Raw genomic sequence first — 18,461 nt, 5'->3', positions numbered from 1 at the left:
ATTCAGATCCTTTGACCATGAAAAAAATTTTTTGAAAGGTTACATGTATATTAGATTCTTAATCTCTGGATTGCTTCAGACCTAACCCTCCATTATATAAATTATATGAGTCCTGATCAAATGAATTTGATTTTTTCTTTTTTCTTTTTTTTTTTTTTTTACAGAGAGAGCATGAGCAAGGGAGAGGGGCAGAGAATCCCAAGCAGGCTCCATGCTCAGCACTGAACCTCACGTGGGGCTCAATCCCACAACCCTGGGATCATGACTGAGCCAAAAATCAAGAGTCGGATGGATGCTCAATCTAGTGAGTCACCCAGGCGCCTGTGCCCAAGTTACTTTGATTTATTCTAATTCTCTCTAGTTCTATGGGTCTATGGCTTGAAAGAATTTTCATATCTTAAGTTGGATTTTTATATAATGGAAGCTGAAGATAAAATGCTACAAAGGTTCCCATTTCCTGCAGAGATGGACTTTTGAGTGGAACATGATGGAGATACATTTCAGGAGGGCCTTCTGAGTGCTGAGGTCTGGAAAACAGACTATCTTGGTGCAAAAACTGACACAGAAATGGGCCAGTGGGCAAATGTGCTTCATTTTCTGTGACACTTTGAATTTATTGCCTGAAAAAACAAACTCTGTTTTTGTCTGAATTACATTATGAGGTGATCCATCTTCAACCCCAGCTGAGAGCATAGCAGAGCTGTTTCAGTAAAAGAATGATGCAACATGAAAACGTGCATCTCAAGCTTAGCAATTTAGCGGGGTCTCAGTGCAAACATGTTCCTGACAGGTGTAGTCATGGATGGAAGAAGCCAGCCCTTTGCTTCCGGACCTTTCCCTTCATCTCTATAATAATTTATCATGTTGCTTCATTTAAATATGAACACTTCAAAAATATTTTCAAGGGCTTTTTTTTTTAAGTCTGTAGGCTCAAGAGTCTCCAAAATAAGGCTCATGATGGTAGGAAGGAAATAAGAATGTACCCACTTGTGAGTGGGTAGATGTAAGATTTGAGAGTTAAGAGTAAAAAATTATGACCAATTTTGGGGCAGCTGAAGGCACCACAACCACAGTTGATCGCCTGAGCACAAGATGAGTTCATCGAATATTTAAAATTGAGGACAGGAGTTTTTCTTTTTTTAAGACACTAGGCCCTTTCTATTATCCATCACTAACATTATCCATCCCAAATAATGTTGTGAAGGCTATACAAACAGTTTGAAAGATCAGAATTTGTGTTAATTGAAGAAGGGCAACATATCTAAATGATCACTAGACAGTTTATATTTTAAAAAGGAGAAGAAAAACAAGTCAAAGAGCTTTCTGATTACCCAAGACTCTCACAGCTCATCTCTGGCTAGATAGTGAGTGGAATAAAAGGTGAACAGAGCCATAATATGCAAAACATCCCCTACAGTCCTCTCTGCCCCTGATTCTCTAGCCTACCTTTCTCCACCATGATGCTTCCTACTCCCAACTATTTATTCTTCCACTTGTTGTGCCTGCTAATGAACAAATCAATAGATATTCCCCTGAATATCTATTAGGGCCCAAAGGCCAGCCAGGGAAGCCTAGGCCAGACAGCACCTTCCATAAAATGAAGGGACCCTGGAACTATGACTTGAACCAAAATTGAGAGTCGAACATTCAACTGACTGAGCCATCCAGGCGTCCCTGGAATTCATTCTTTTAATGTGTTCTTCATATGCCTTATAACCACTTTATTATCATTCAATCACTAATTCATAAGCTGCAGAAGTTCATGTGGGACTCATGGTAGGACCCTTGTGTAAAAAGCCATGAAGACACCTCACTGCCATCACCCCTGGCCATGAGCGAAAATATCAGAATAAACCACATGATTGTTGTAAATGAAAAGAAGCAAGGAATGAAGCTGAGGAACTTTCAGGATTTACAGAGACCTTGAAAGTGCTTAGACCTCACATTTCACCAATAAAAAATATGACCCATCCTAAAAGGTTTGAACATGTTTTATGAAACAATTTTAAAGAAAAAGTTTAGTTTTAATTAATTATCCATGACAATTAATAATAGAATATTAGATGTAGCAAAACTAGGTCACGGAGGACCAGGACAATCTAGGCCAAACTTGGTAAGCTCATGTATCATGTAAGAACTTAAACTACAAACCAAAAGTACCCAAAACATATTTAATAAGGAATTTTTTTAGTTTTCATAGAACTATATCTTTGTCTATTTTAGAGATCAGTTTCTCTTTTCAGTATTAATTACTAGACTAGAAGTGAAATCCATAGGCAAGGAAACTAATCATACAGTTTCAAAGCTGAAGTTGGAGACACATGTGTACCCAATCTGAGGAGCCCTCAACAGCAGGAGTTTTGAGTTCTCAGGTCTGAGCTCCCGTTCCCTTCTCTGGCTTTGGGAACAGATGAGTTAGCCTACAATGGCTGGATGCCTAGATGGCCTATCAAGCCGGCATGTGGGCAAACGGAAACAGGCCAATCACATGGCACTGCTTACCTGAAGCGGGTCACAATTGCAGTCAGAGGTCTCCATGGTGACCTCTCTGAGCCATGAGGCTGGAACTGTGGGATTAACATCCCACAACTGGATCAACCACAGTCCTGAGAACAGCTTTGACTACTGTAAGTAATCCCCAAACCTCAACTTTAGATGAAAAACTTTAAGAACATAATCCACACCAAGGGACCAATTGGGATGATTCTAGAGGGAAAGTCTTTCTGTGTGAGGTCCAGGAGGACATTTTAGCTCTCTTACCTCCTGGAGTCCCCATAGTAGTATCTATAGGGAAGGGAGAGGAGAGAGAATAATTTGCCTAGAATAGTTTCTAGACAGAAACCAAGAGTGAAGGAATGAGGATACCATGACTGCTCATTGTTCCTTGAAACCGCGTCTTAAACTAGCCGGTGACTGCTTCCATGTAGTTCAGAAAGCATCACTTGAGTAGAGGCGCTCAAAAGAATGTAGACCACTGTTCTATGTGTAGAGCCAGCCTGAAACACTAAGAAAGGAGTTTTTATTTCATTTAGGTGGTTCCAGGGAGAAACCTTTCCAGGACCCATGTATGGGCACAGCTGTTTTCCCTGATCAGGATCTTTGCAGCACCCAAGTAAGACTAAAATTATCAGATAGATCTCGTTCTGTCTCTGGCCACTGCTAATTGCATTTTTCCCTTTAGAGCTAAAAGGTCCTCCTTTTTCCTACAATTGTGATATTCATGATCATTTTGCCTTTTACTCACCAACTAAGCAAACTCCAACCCACAAGGATTTTCTATCCTACTTTCCTATAGAAGTCGTCTTAAATGTCTGACTTTCAAGGGCTGACTTTTAATTTCTCAAGTGCCTCAAGATAAGTTCTATTTAAAATCTTTTGAGGACCTGCCTCAGGCCCCTACATACTGTGGTGATGCACTCTCAGAAGCTGGTCACTTTTTATCTTAATTTTCAGAGATTACTAGTCAAGTAAATGAGGGAAAACAATTTATTTTCATTGTGGAAAAACTAAATCAACCACTAGTAGTAAAAAGACTACAAACCTAATGGATTACCTTACTTAACTGCTTCTCCTAGAACTTAATCCCCTAAATAAGTATAAAGAAGCCAGAATTACAAAGGAAATTATTAGATACAGGGGTTTTGTCAATGGCAATGCCGTTATTACATAAAGGTTTAAGTTACACCTTTCTAATCAGTTTTGCTGTATTATTCTGATGCTTGCTTATGTGTATATATATTAGAACATCCAAAACTCTAGCTGTGGGAGACGGCATTGCGTTAGCATCTGAGTAGAATTAAACCACTGGAACAGAGTTATGAACCACCTCATTAAAAACACCTGGGCGGCCACATAGTGATTGTCATAAAGGTCGGGCAGGGTGCCCTACAGGAAATATGCTCTACTCTCTCCTGTGTTGTCTGTTTCATATCCTCTTTAATGCATGTGGTTGTCTGATTTCCAAAGCACACAGCAAACCAGATAATGAGAGCAGCTGACAAGCAGAGACACCCATCATTTTGTGTTGGCAGCCACATTAAGTGGCAGATGACTGAAAGGAAACATGAAAAAAAAAAAACTTCAAGAACAGCAGGCAGTGATGTAAGACCTCAAATCTGGGAGACGCGGAGCAATTTCATTTCAGGATGAGCAAGCCCTAAGTGGCTTCTGCAGTCATCACCCTATTTCAAGACAGTATGAAAACTGACTTAATGACCCTCATGCGCGGTTGAGAAGATACCCTAGGGATCAAGAACAACACTCCCAATTTACAGATGAGAAAGTAGAGGCTAAGCAGCCTTCAGGGAGAGTTCAGAATCATAGCTGGCTAGTGCTGGAGCCCCCAGTGGAACCAGGACCCCCTGACCCCAATGCATTTTTTCATAAAAAAAAGATAATTGAAGCCTCACTGCTTAAACACAATGATTGAGTAAGATCATGTAGAGAAGGTTAGCACTCAGACACAGAAAGAGAGCCAAGTTTTGTTAGCAATTATAGATTAAAGAAAAATCAGATATAAAAAATGGTTGAGCATTTTTAACATGAGTCTTTGAAATGATTTTGCTCTCGGAAAATTGACTTCCATGAAGCAATGCAGTTGTAATGCCCAAGATTTCTTTATCATCCCCCAAAACCAGAGACCGCCAGGGAGACCGAATCACGCATGCAAAAGCAAAGGGCTTTATTAGGGGTTTAGGCTTGCCCGGGGCCTAAACTCGGGCTCACAGACGTTACCGGGCGTGGTGGATCCGTGCTGAGAGCCCCGAACAAAGGCGGGGCAGGGCCTTTATGAGTTTGGGAAGGGGGCGTTACCGGAAATTGTGACACAGGTACAGTGATCCAATCATTATTATACAACAGGTTTATCCAATTACAATATTTAGAGGGTTAACCAATTAGAGTAGACCCAGGACCCCCAGTAGGGTGTAACTAGCCTTAAGCAATAAGTGATCACCTATAGCTTCTATGTCTAGGCCTGCCCTTAGGAATGTTAAGGGTATTACAAGGGTGGTCCCTCCTGCCTTGGGCAATGTGTGCCCTTCTATTGTCTCAAACCTGCGTCCTTACACAGTCTCAGATGTTACAATATTACCTCTCCTGAAAGGCCTCCCTTGACCACCCTCTTAAAAATAGGACCGCTTTCACTTTCTATCTCCTTACCTTGACTTGTGCCAAGCAATATTCCAGTTTTAAGCTGTGTTCTATCAAGATTTTCTATATGAAGTTATGTTTTAAAAGATAATACTTAGAGCTGAATCCATGCAACACAAGCCTTTTTTAAACATGGTTGCACTCTTATTTTACATGGCCCTGAGAACTTAAAACACATTCCTGCTTTTCCCCACTCCCTCTCCACATTCTTTAAAAGGGTAAGTACTATTATCTCTCTGTCAGCTTTAAGAAAGTTAACTAGATACGTACGTATATTGAGATGGAAGACAGCATCTGATTTCTCAGTAGTAGTTTGAACTAATGTCTTTAAGTAATTATTTTCATTCCACACTAGTAAGCGTTCTTTCTAAGTGAGAGGTAGAGAGGTAGATTAGATTGTAAGAGAGCTGAGTACTTAAATAAAATTTAGATACAACAGTATTTCTTTAGCACCAAATACTACTACTGAGTAGAAAAAAATTACAAATAAAAAATAACCCTTTCAGATAAAATGCTATGAGATTGACTTTTTCTTCAACATTTGTAGCCACTTGTTCTTCCAACTAGCTTTTAACATTCATTAGTGGGTTCCTACGTGATAACCCCTTGCCAACCAGAGATTAACAGGGCATTTGAATTTAAGGTGACGAGTAATATTCAGTGTAGCACCATCAGTTCCCTCTTGGGATTGTGTTTATGTTATGTATGAATTATAAACCTCCTCTGCCTGGCCCCTAAGGCTTGGAATGTCTCACGCCTGAGCCCTTGACCGTCTTCTCCCTTCTCCAGACAACGTCATCCACTTCTGCAGTCTTAAATGCTATGAATGTGATGACTCAGTTGGTTTTTCCAGCCCTGTTCTTTCTGAGCTCCCGGCTCCCCTGTCCAACTGCTTACTGGACATCACCACTTGGATGTCTACACCAGGCATCTCAGACTGACCACGAATGCAACTCACCTCTTGATTTCTTCTTGCCAGACCTGACCCCAAACACATCTTCATTTTCGTGGCATTACCATTGCTCAGACCCAAAGCCCAGGCATTCTCGACTTCTCCTATTTACTTCGACCAGAGGAAGTTTCACCATGGAGCTCATGAAGCTTACGCTTGTAGACCGTGCACTCGCTCAGAGCCCCTCCAGGGAACCTCATTTTATGTTCAGTTTTTTAATGTACTTTACAGAAGGCCCTCAGATTGTGTTAAGGTTCAGGTTTTTGTTTTTTTTTTTAATTTTTTTGTTTTTTGTTTTTTGTTTTTGCACACATGCAAAAGCAAAGGGCTTTATTACGAATTTAGGCTCGCCGGGGCCTAAACTCGGGCTCACAGACTTTACACGCGTGGTGGATCCATGCTGAGAGCGAGCGAGCCCCGAACAAAGGCGGGGCAGGACTTTTATGAGTTTGGGAAGGGGGAAGGTTTTTTTTCTTTTTTTTTAATTTGGATATGCGTCTGCACCCTACATCCTGATTTTCCAAAAGAAAAATATTTAAACCAGACCACTTTGGACACTGTTGATTGCCAGAGTCTAGGCCACATTTTTCTCCTGCCTAGAGTACTCCAGGGACTTCCTAATGCTCCCCCAGCTTCCTCACTCCCTCCTCCTATTTCCTATATTGCAGCAAAATGACCTTTTATAGCTGTTTAAATGTTTAATGATCTGTTAAAACCGGTCATACCCCTTCCTTAACCCCTTTCACTTAGAGAAAGTCATCCTACTGAAAGATCACAACGCCCCACGTGATCTTCCTCCCCCCTTGCTTCTCAGCCTCCCTCCATGGCTTTCTCCTCTGGCCCTACCCTTCCTTCCTCACTGGAATGCACCCGGCACAGTTTTGCCTTGGGGCTTTTGCACTTGCTGTTTGCTCTGGTGGAAACAGGAATCTCTCCCGTTTATTTCGTCAACTTGGCTGAACTTTCAAGTCTCAGCTCAGATAACTCCCTCGACAGACTCTTTCCCCAAAGTAGCACCCACCTCCACCCATTCTTGATCCCATTATCTTCTTTTCACTGGTCACCATATGAATGATCTAATCTATTCAGCTAATGTGTTGATTGACTTCTCCCAAAAGATAAGCTCCATGAAGGTGGAAACCCAGTCCTAGTCACCACCGAATCCTTACAATCAGTGCCCACTGCAGAGAAGGCGCACAATAAATATTTGCTAAATAAGTGAATAAGCAAAATGTTAAAAACAAATGCTAATACAGTTAAGTGTGGCATAAAGTGATATACACATAGCATGGGTGGAATTCAAGAGTATGAACTATAGGGGCGCCTCGGCTCAGGTCATGATCTCACGGTTCGTGGGTTCGAGCCCCGCGTCGGTGTCTGATGCTGACAGCTCAGAGCCTGGAGCCTGTTCAGACTCTGTGTCTCCCTCTCTCTCTGACCCTCCCCTGCTCACCCTGTCTCTCTCTGTCTCTCAAAAATAAATAAAAAACAGAAAATAATTTAAACAAAAGAGTATGAACTATATTACGAGGTTCCTTTTGTTTCTACTTCATTAATTACAGAGAGCTAAAAATCTCTCTGGCAAGCAGATGCAAATTTGAGTTGTATATTGATGTCACAATTGATATTCCACTCTGAACGTCATCATAATGCATGAGGTAAAATTTGCATGTCATAGAATCCAGACTATGAGATAACTGCTATAAATAGCAAATATACAGAAAATATGTAGACTAAATCATATCTGTATCTCCCTAGTCCTTTTCCTCTCGAATCATGGTTTAGGAATGCTCAGAAGGTTTCAAGGTTATGAATGCTATCTATCTATCTATGTATCTGAATTGAGTTAAAAATAGTGTGAAAATAGAAAAAAATAGTCATTGAGGTCTGGATCAATTTCCTTCAAATTGCTAAGGAAAAGCATTAAAAAAATTTTTTTACATTTTATTAATTTTTGAGAGACAGAGAGAGACAGTGTGATCAGGGGAGGGTCAGAAAGACAGAGGGAAACACAGAATCCAAAGTGGGCTGTCAGCACAGAGCCTGACGTGGGGCTCGAACTCACAAATCGCGAGATCATGACCTGAGCGGAAGTCGGACGCCCAACCGACTGAGCCACCCAGGCGCCCCTAGGAAAAGCATTTTTTAAAGTCACACCTTTATTGAGATATAATTCACATACGATAAAGTTCACACTTTTAAAATGTACACTTCTTTAGTATATTCACAGAGTTAGGCATCCATCACCACTATCACATTCCAGAACATCTCATCACGCCAAAAATGAACTCCGTACCCGCTGGAGTACTCAGGCCACCTTCCTTCCCCTCTCCTCCGGGCCCCTGACAACCTCGAATCTACTTTCTGTGTCTATGGATTTGCTGCTTCTGGACATTTCACGTAAATGGAACCAAAAAATAGGTGACGTTTTGTGCCTGGCTTCTTTCATTAGCATAATATTTTTAAGGTTTATCCATGTTGCAATATATACCAGTATTGTTTCTTTTTATTGCCAAGTTGATATACCACATTTTATCTATCTGTTCACCAATTTATGGATATTTTGGATTGTTTCCACATTTAGGCTATTATGAATAATGTTGCTATGAACAATTCATGGACAAGTTTTTGTGTAGACATATGTTTCCATTTCTCTTGAGCTGAGAATTGCTAAGTCATATGGTAACTTTATGTGTAACTTCTGAAGAACTGCCAAACTGTCAGATTGACTGCACCATTTTAAATCTCCATCAGCAATGCAGAGGGTTCCCATAAGAGGGGCCCAATTTCTCCCACCCTCATCGACACTTGCTATGGTCTTTTTTTATTGTAGTCATCATAGCAGTATACTCTTTTTTTGTTTGTTTGGTTGGTTTTAATTTATATCTCCCTAATGACTAGTTGAACATCTTTTAATGTATTTATTAGTGATTTGGATGCATGTATCTTCTGTGGAGAAATCTCTATTCAAATGTCTGTTTTGCCCATTTTTTAATTGGGTGGGTTTTTGTTGTTGTTATTGAGTGTAACAGTTCCTTATGCATTCTGGGTACAAGTCCTTTATCAGATGCACGATTTGGAAATATTTTCTCCCATTCTATGGGTTGCCTTTTCACTTTCTTGATGGTTTTTGAAGCACAAAAGTTTTTAACTTTGATGAGGTCCAATTTAACTTTTCTTATTTTTGTCTTTTGTCATTTTAGTGCCATATCTAAGAAACCATTGTCTAATCAAAGGCCATGAAGTCTTAGTCTTATGTTTTCTTCTAAGGATTTTATAGTTTTGCTCCTACATTTAGGTCTGTGCCCTATTTTGAGGTTTGCATATGGTGTGCGGTAGCAGATCAACTTCATTCCTTTGCTTGTGGATATCCAGTTGTACCAGAACATTTGTTGAAAAGATTATTCTTTCCCATGAATGGGCTTAGCACCTATATTTGTCAGATTCTCCAAAGAAATAGAATCAATACGATCCATAAAAAGAGACCTATTTTAAGTAATTAGCTCATGTGATTGTGGGGGCTGGCATGTCTGAAATCCTTAGGGCAGGACAGCAAGTGGAAATTTAGACATGAGTTGGTTTTGCAGTATAGAGTCTGATATTGGCAGAGGAAGCCAAAATGTGTTTCTGTGTTGCCATCTGTCTTAAACCAGACCCGAATTGCTGCTTCCTCTGGAAACCTGTCTTTGCTATGAAGGCCTTCCATTGGTTAGATGAGATCTACCCACACTATGAAGGGTAAACTACTTAGTCACCCGGACTATAAACATTAATCACATCTACAAACACCTTCACAGAAACATCTAGAGTAGCGTTTCACCAAATAACTGGGCACCATAGCCAAGCCACGTTGAAACATAAAATTAACCGTCATAACACCCTTGTCAAAAATCAGTTGGCCACAAATATAAGGTTTATTTCTGAATCCCCCATTCAATTTTACTGATCTTTCTAAAGGTCTGTCCTTATGCCAGTATCACAATGCCTTTAGAGTAAGCTTTAAAATCAAGGTGTGACTCTTTAGGTTTTGTTGGGTTTGAGATTTTTTTGGTTATTTGTAGTCTCTTGCAATTCATATCAATTTTAGGATCAGTTTTTCTGAAGAAAAAGTGGTTAAAATTTTGGTAGCTGTTGTTTAAATCTGTAGGTCAATCTGGGGAGTATTGCCAGCTCAATTGTAAATTTCCAATCCATGCACATAAAATGTCTTTCCATTTATGTAGATCTTCCTAAATTTCTTAAGCCATGTTTTGGGGCACCTGGGTGGCTCAGTTGGTTGGCTTCGACTCAGGTCATGACTTCACAGTTTGTGGGTTCGAGCCCCGCCGTCGGCCTCTGCACTGACAGCTAGCTCAGAGCCTGGAGCCTGCTTCAGATTCTGTGTCTCACCTGCTCACGCTGTCTCTCTCTCAAAAATAAATAAAACATTACAAAAAATTGAAAAAAAAATTTTCATAAGCCATGTTTCATAATTTTCAGTGTACAAGTCATGTTTGTTAGATTTGTTCTGAGTATATTATTATTTTTTGATGCTATCATAAATGAGATTTTCTTAATTTCATTTTTTTAAATGTTTTATTTATTTTTGATAGAGAAGACACGGAGCATGAGATGGGAAGGGGCAGAGAGAGAAGGAGACACAGAACTGGAAGCAGGCTCCAGGCTCTAAGCTAGCTGTCAGCACAGAGCCTGACGCGGGGCTCGAACCCACGAACGTGAGATCTGACCTGAGCCGAAGCTGGAGGCTTAACCGACTGAGCCACCCAGGCGCCCCCTTAATTTCATTTTTTGATTGTTCATGGCTAGTGTATGATACATGATTTTTGTGTATTGACCTTATATCCTGCAACCTTGCTGAATGCATTTATTTTTCTAATAACACTTTTGCGGATTCATCAGGATTATCTCTATATAAGTTCATGCCATGTGTGACAGTCCACTACAATGCTGAATAGAAATGGTGAGAATGGACATTCTTGTCTTTTTCTGGATCTCAGGAAAAAAGCATTCAGTTTTCCCCCAGTAAGTATGCTATTAGCTGTGGGTTTTTCATAAATGGCAATCAATTTAAGGAAGTTTCCTTCTATTCCTAGTTTGTTGAGTGTTTTTATCATGAAAGGGTGTTGGATTTTGTCAAATACTTGTTCTGCATCAATTGAGATGATTATGTGGTCTTTATACTTTATTGGATTAATATAGTGTATTACATTGATCAATTATTTTATGTTATACCAATTTTGCATTCCTAGGATAAATCCCACTTAGTCATGATATATAATTCTTTTCATATGTTGCTGAATTCAGTTTGCTAGGATTTTGTTGAGAAGTTTTGCATCAGTTATTTATATTGGTAGGCATTTTCCTTCTGATATCTTTGGTTTTGGTATCAAGATAAAATTGGCACTCGCTCCTAGTTTATGGAAGAGCTTAGAAAGGACAGGTTTAATTCTTCTTTAAATTTTGGTAGAATTCACCAATAAGTCCATATCTTTTCCTAGAATTTTGTGAGAAAATTTTTTATTATGAATTCAATCTCTTTAATTGCTATATACACGTTTATGCAGATTTTCTATTTCTTTTTGAATTCATTTTGGTCATTGTGACTTTCTAGGATTTTCTACTGAATCCAGGTTATCTAATTTGTCAGCATACAATTGTTCATAGTTTTTCCTTTTAATTCTTTTTATTCCTGAAAGTTTGGTAGTGATGATCTCTCTTTTATTTTTAATTTTAGTAATTTGAGTCTTCTTTTTTTCTGGGTGTAGTCAGAGATTTGTCAATTTTGTTGATCTTTTCAAACAACTTTTCCCCCCCTCTTTTCATTTTTTAATTCTCAATTTCCCTTATTTCCTTTCTTGTTTTTATTGTCTCTTCTGCTTGCTTTGGGTTTAGTTTGCTCTTTCTCTGGTTTCTAAGAAACTAGGCAAGACTATTGATTAGAGCTCTCTTTTTTTTAACCAAAGATGTTTACAACTCTGAAATTTCCCAAGAGTACTACTCTCACTGCATCCGATAAGTTTTGGTCTCTTGTGTTTTTGTTTTCATTCATCTCAGAGTATTTCCTAATTTTTCCTGTGATTTCTTCTTCAACCCATTTGTTATTTAGAAGGATGTTGGCTAATTCCCACTTATTTGTGAGTTTCTCAAATTTCCTTCTGTTCTTGATTTCTAAATTCATTTCACTGAGAACAGAGAACATATATTATATGATTTGAGTCTTTTGAAACCTATTGAGATTTGTTTTATGGCCCAGAATATGATCTATTTTGGAGAATGTTTCCTGTGCACTTGAGAAGAATGTGTATTCTGTGGATGGAGGGTACTACAGATGTCCGTTGGGTTTAGAAGGTGTATGCTCTTTATGTCTTCTATTTGTTGTTTATCTTCTGTCTAGTGGTCCTGTCTAGTGGTCCTAGCCATTATTAAGAACGCAGATAGAAGTCTCCAACTATTTTGTTGAACTTCCCTTCAATTCTGTCAAGTTTTGCTTCATGTATTTTGGGGCTCTGTTGACGGATACATGTGTTTATAATTGTTGTATCTACCTGATTGATTGACCCTTCTTTCATAATAAAATATCCTTCCTAGTTTCTGATAATTTTATTTTTAAATCTAGTTTGTCTGATATCAGTATAGCGATTTTGACTCTTATGGATACTGATTGCATGGTATATCTTTTTCCATCCTTTCATTTTCAACCTATTTGTGTTCAAGGAAAAAAAATGCTTAAAACTAAATTCTTCGGCTAAGTGTATTTTTATTTCAGGTGTTAAATGGCAGCAAATTGTGGCTTTTAAAATCCATTCACATTTAAATGAAAATCAACATAAAAAAAATAAAAGGTATTCTTCCTTCCTCCAGCTTTTAATCAGTTCTTGACTTAATTATAAGGATTTATTCTAGAGGATCAAATCTGGCTTACTTACATTCTAAATGTTCCCAAATCTGTTTAATGTCAAACCAGCAGGGAAAGGAAATTCCTAAGCAAGGAACATTGCTGAGGAAGTACTGTACCATGTCTCCAAATCCCTAAGAATCAAGTCAGAAAACTGGAAGCAACAGAAAGTACTATAAGGTAACTGATTTTCACTTGTGACAAGTTTTTCCTAAACTTAAATGAACAGATTATGTAGGACACTTGTATATAGCTAGTTGGTTATTTTGCTCCTGAACAAAGCACTTTTCAATAGAAATATCATGTGAACCACAAATGATAGTCATATTTGTAATTTTTTTAATGTTTATTTGAGAGAGAGAAAGAGCAGGAGAGTGCATGCAAGAGGAGGAGGGGCAGAGAAAGGGAGAGACAAAATCCCAAGCAGGCTCCAGACTGTGAGCCCCCCTCCCAGAGCGGGGCTCAAACTCATGAACCCTGAGATCATGACCTGAGCTGAAATCAAGAGTTGGACACATAACCAACTTAAGCCAGTCAGGTGCCCCCACATATGTAATTTTAAAGTTTCTAGTAAATCATATTTTAAAAAGTAAAAAGAGGAAAAATTGTTAATATAGTTAATAATTATCATTTATTAATAAGTATAAATTAACATATTTATTTAACCCAATATGTTACCATTTCTACGTGACCAATATAAAATTGTCATTCTTCATTTTCTACTAAGTCTCTGAAATTTAGCCTGCACCTTACACTGAAAGCACACCTAATTTCTAACTAGCCACATTTCAAGTGACCGATAGCCACAATGGCTAATGGCTACCACTCTGGACAGAGAACTGTAGCATTTAAAGCTGAAAATGACCTTAAAATGCTCTATGATGATCATGACCTGAGCCAAAGTCGGACGCCTCACCGACTGAACCACCCAGGTGCCACGTAAAAGTTTTTTTTCTTAACATGCATTGCTATAACATGACTGCTTATATAATAAGAGTATGAAAATGCAGTAGCTTAACAAGTAGATGTGCAATCCGAATTAACAAATCTTGGAGGTTTTGATCTGCATCAGTAATGACAGCTAACTTTATTAATCATTTCCTCTGTGCCAGCACTGTGCCAGGTATTTTAACACATGGAGGAAGGTACGTCTGTTATTTCCATTTCATAGAAGAGGAAACTGGGGCTGAGAAAGGTTAATTAACCTGGGTAAGATCACAGCACGGAAGTTGTAAAGTCGTTATCTGGACTCCCATTCTGGCTGGGTCTTGGGGCCTGAGCTCCTGGCCTCCAAACTCTACACCTCCTTAAAACGTACCCAACCACCTGGAGACATTCAGTGAATTTCATATATAAAACTATGAGGGGGAGAGAGAGAGAGAAGAAAAGAAACCAATCGAATCCAAACTTCCCCTGCCTGTGTTCACTTCTACAATTTGCTGACTAGTGTGCATAGTGTGCTTAGGGAATAAGAAGGTTTCACTTGCCCCTGCCTGGCTGGCATGCTCTGACTGCCTCGGACAGGGGCGTAAAAGTCTTGATAAAAAGCAGCTGAAGAAATGGAAACAGTTCAGTATTTTCTTTTCAGTAGACAACTTTCCTCAACAGTTCTCATCTTTTCTGCTGGCTTTACCTAAGAAACAAATAGCATCAATATTAGAAAGCATTAGAAATTTTACTTATCAGCCAACTGCCTGTTAACTATACTTAATCCATCAATATACCATTTAAATCTCCATAATTGGGAGGGAGACTAGTAGAAGATATGCAAACACATTTTATACATAACAAGTGCAAGACACACATCTATATCACACGTAGCTTTAATAATAATTATGTGTCTATGGTCTATTTCTTATTTAACTCTAGAATCCATCTAACCAATAATAGCTAACAGCTATTGAGGGCTATGGTGTCTGCAGACATCATGCTATGTGCATTTACAAATATTATCCTAATTTCTACAACACCCTATTACAGAAGTATTATTCATTCCCCTTTTACAGATGAGGAAACAAAGACAATTTTTTACATCGTACCATGTTAACTATTAGTACAAACACCTGTAAATAATACCATCACCTTACATCTATGTACAGTTATAGATTATAATACTTTCCATTTCTATTATTTAAACTGACCCTCAAAATATAGAGAGAGCACACATGCTTAAAACTCCCAGGGCAGGTAGTTGAGGTTCTATTGGAGTCCTGGGGCAGCTTTTAAAAATTTACAGATTGTTCATTTGGGAGAATCTTATTTTATTTACATTCAGCACCCAATAAACCAGAAATGACAGACAAGACCAAATTCTACCCCAGCTGAAAGAAACTTTCACAGAGATTTTATAAGCCTAACTTCTCCAGACACTCCAATCAATGCAAAACCCATAAAATCAAGAGCAGTACCCAAGGAAGAGTCTTATGCTCTGCTGTTAAAGAGTCTTGGCCTCCTGTATCATTATAAAGAGGGCATGGCCAGGCTGTGCAGTACCTTCTGACAAACATCAAGAATCCTAAATTTTCGGGGCACCTGGGTGGCTCAGTCGGTTGAGCGTCTGACTTCAGCTCAGGTCATGATCTCGCAGTTCGTGGGTTCGAGCCCCGCGTCCCTGGAGCCTGCTTCGGATTCTGTGTCCCTCTCTCTCTGACCCTCCCCTGCTCATGATCTGTGTCTCTCTGTCTCTCAAAAATCAATAAATGTTTTAAAAAAAAAAGTTAAAAAAAAAAGAATCCTAAATTCCCTAGATTTCAAGTTCTCAGTTGAGAGAAACTTCCGGTCTTCCATTTACCCTTTTACATAAGGAGTTGTAAATGCTCTTGGCAAATAAGCCTCCAAACTTAATGGAAGTAGTAGGATCAGGTCTAATAAGCTGAAGGGAAAGGCATCAGGAGTTGGCTGTTCACAGTTAACTGACCTACAGTGATGGCAGCTAATCGGGAGTGAGGAAGACTTCTTTCTACTCCATTTCATTTCCAATTATACTTTACTGTCAGAACTTCTGTGATTCATAATATACCTTAACAGCCATTATTATTCCATTGTATAGATGAGAAATTGAGGCTTAAAGACATTAAGTGCTCATTCAAGTTCACACAAGGAAGAGACTAAAGACCCCAGTCCACTCAACTCAAGTTCAAGGTTCTTTACCTTCTACCATCTCATCCCTTGGGAAATAAACCTATATTCTTATAAGACTGTCATTATATAATATCTGAGCTATATTCTTATGGGGAGATTATGTTCATTAAACAAATAAGACTCCCTCCATGGGAAATAGGTTTCTAAGTGCAATACATTCCCTGAAGGCTGAGCATTACAACCTCTCTAAACTGTCAAGCCTGCCGTTGAAAATGCAATCCCCTCTTAGGAGGTTTGCTGGACACGAACTGGTCTCGGTGGTCAGGGTGGCTAATACCCACCCCAAGGAATTTCTCCTATTTGGGGATCTCTTTTTTCGTTACCCTTAAAAATCTCTTTCCTTCTTAGAATATTAAACTAAGGCTGGGCTGACATTTCATTTTGCAGCAATTGATGTCACGACTAACACTAACTTGTTTTATTTGTAGCCTGAATACGTTTGTGCTTTGCCTCACCAGAAAAACAAGCTCTCTGCGGCCCGCGGGACGCTCAGTCGGTTGAGCATCCAACTCTTGTTTTCCACTCTGGTCATGATCTCTCTCTCCTCTCTTTGCGCCTCCTCAGCACACGGCACTTCTCTCTCTCCCTCTCCCTCTGCCCCTCTCCCCTGATCACTCTCATATTCTCTCTCTCTCAAAAAATTAAAAGTTAAGGGAAAAAAAGCTCCCTATCTTGACAAATCTGTAGACATACGTTGCCATTTCTATTATTTAATAATAATTAAACAAATGTATGTCATCTACAGAGTCATTGCCAATAAAACACATACCACAGCAAGCGTTAAAAAGTAACTGGAGATCAGGCCTTACCCTAAGCAAGCCTCTAGGCAATGCATCTTATTTCACTGGTAACTTAGTCATAAAATGGGTTGGGTAAATAATTCCCAAAATCTTAATAACCTTGGGTGAGGAAAAAGCCTCCCAGAAGCCAGACATGACCACTGCTGCAATACACGTGTACATAACAAGCAAAACAAGAAACAAAAACCTACCCCAAATTAATGTGCATGATGTTCTATCTTTAAAGAAATGATGTCATAAAAACAACAAATTGTCACATGTAAGAAGCATCAATTCTTCAAAGATAGGCCTGCAGACCTCTTGTAGAGAACTCTTACCCCTATCACAGCTAAAACTTTCTAAGGGAGTTTTTTTTTTTTTTTCCTTCTCCGCAAATCAGAATCCTTTAAAAGATCTTGGCTGGCAATCACAACGGGATAGCGATCCCAGGGTTTCGGCACACAGATGCTGGACCCAGTGGCTCGGATTCTAATGCACAGCCAAGGTTTAAAATCATTCACTTCAAAGCAAATGTTTTAAGTGGTGGACTTCCAGAGAGCAGGACTTTAGAGTAATCAACAGGAAATTAAATTCCCTACGGGCTGCCAAAAGTGGAGTACTCTGCTTCTCACCCAAGGAGGGTGGAACCTCCTCCCTACCAGTGTCCTTTTGAAGCAGAGATGAATTTTTATTTTCCCCACTGTCACCTTTAGCCCAAAGCATTGGACACAGTAGGGGCTCGGCAGAAGCGCCCCTTGATTTGAACACCGCTTTCTCCCATTTTGGCAGCTCCAGGAGCGAAGGAAGATTGGTTGTATTGTTTATGCAATTGAAATCAGGTCTCTGGGTGCCCCTCAGTACCGGAAGGAATCATTAAGCATTTAGATCAGATGTCCTACAAACCAGGATTGCCTTAGGGAAGGGTGATCTGTCTCAGCGTCTCCCAATCATTAAAAAAAAAAAAAGGGACCCCAAAATAAGGAATTCAAGGAAAACGTCTCGGATCCTGGGTGGGGAGGGCACGGGGGCATGTGAGCGACGTGTACAACTCAGGACGACCCTGGGCTGAGGAGGGCAGGGGAGGGAGAGCCCAGGGGCGGAGTAACACCCCTCCCGGACAAGCCGAAGGTGTGAGTCACTGGTGAGCCCGCCGGGAGGAAGGGGTGGCCTGAGTCATAGCCCCGGGGGATGTCGGAGGGTCTGACAGTAGAGGACTCTGCGAACCCGGGGGTGGAATTAAGGGGGAAGTGGGTTTCATAGGAGTTCCTCCCTTGCGGGGGGTGGGGGTTTTGGGTCCCAGAGACTGAGGGGGCTGCAGTCGTGGGGCGCTCCGCGGGCCGCAGGGAGAGGCTGGCGGGCGGCAGCCGAGGAGGCCCGCCAGCCCGCGGCGCCGAAATCTCCCGCGCTGAGGAGCTGGCCCCACCTCCCCAGTCTGACCTCACGCCCCGCGGCGCGGCGCGGCCCGCCAGCCAGCCCCTCCCTCCGGCCACCCTCCCGCCACCCTCCCGACGTCACACCGGGCCCCAGCTGGCCGACAGAGTCC

The 18,461-nt window shown here is 40.2% G+C and overlaps 1 protein-coding gene across 2 annotated transcripts in view; it reads left to right on the top strand.

Moving 5' to 3' along the window:
• The first annotated feature begins 2,568 nt into the window (after window positions 1-2,568).
• Window positions 2,569-18,461, top strand: part of IPO5 (importin 5) — a 60,274-nt gene continuing 44,381 nt past the window's right edge. The window contains exons 1-2 of one of the 2 annotated variants that reach the window (XM_029936514.1): window positions 2,569-2,627; window positions 3,033-3,112. In XM_029936514.1, the coding sequence (XP_029792374.1) occupies window positions 3,068-3,112 (45 nt within the window). In that variant the 5' untranslated portion in view covers window positions 2,569-2,627; window positions 3,033-3,067. The remainder of the gene's footprint in view (window positions 2,628-3,032; window positions 3,113-18,461) is intronic. The other variant, XM_029936513.1, reaches the window with a different exon arrangement.

This window comes from Suricata suricatta, chromosome 4 (assembly GCF_006229205.1).
Source record: "Suricata suricatta isolate VVHF042 chromosome 4, meerkat_22Aug2017_6uvM2_HiC, whole genome shotgun sequence".
In the NCBI taxonomy this organism is placed as follows: Eukaryota; Metazoa; Chordata; class Mammalia; order Carnivora; family Herpestidae; genus Suricata; species Suricata suricatta.
Note: the sequence above shows the minus strand (reverse complement) of the source record. Positions and strands in the feature narration are given on the sequence as shown.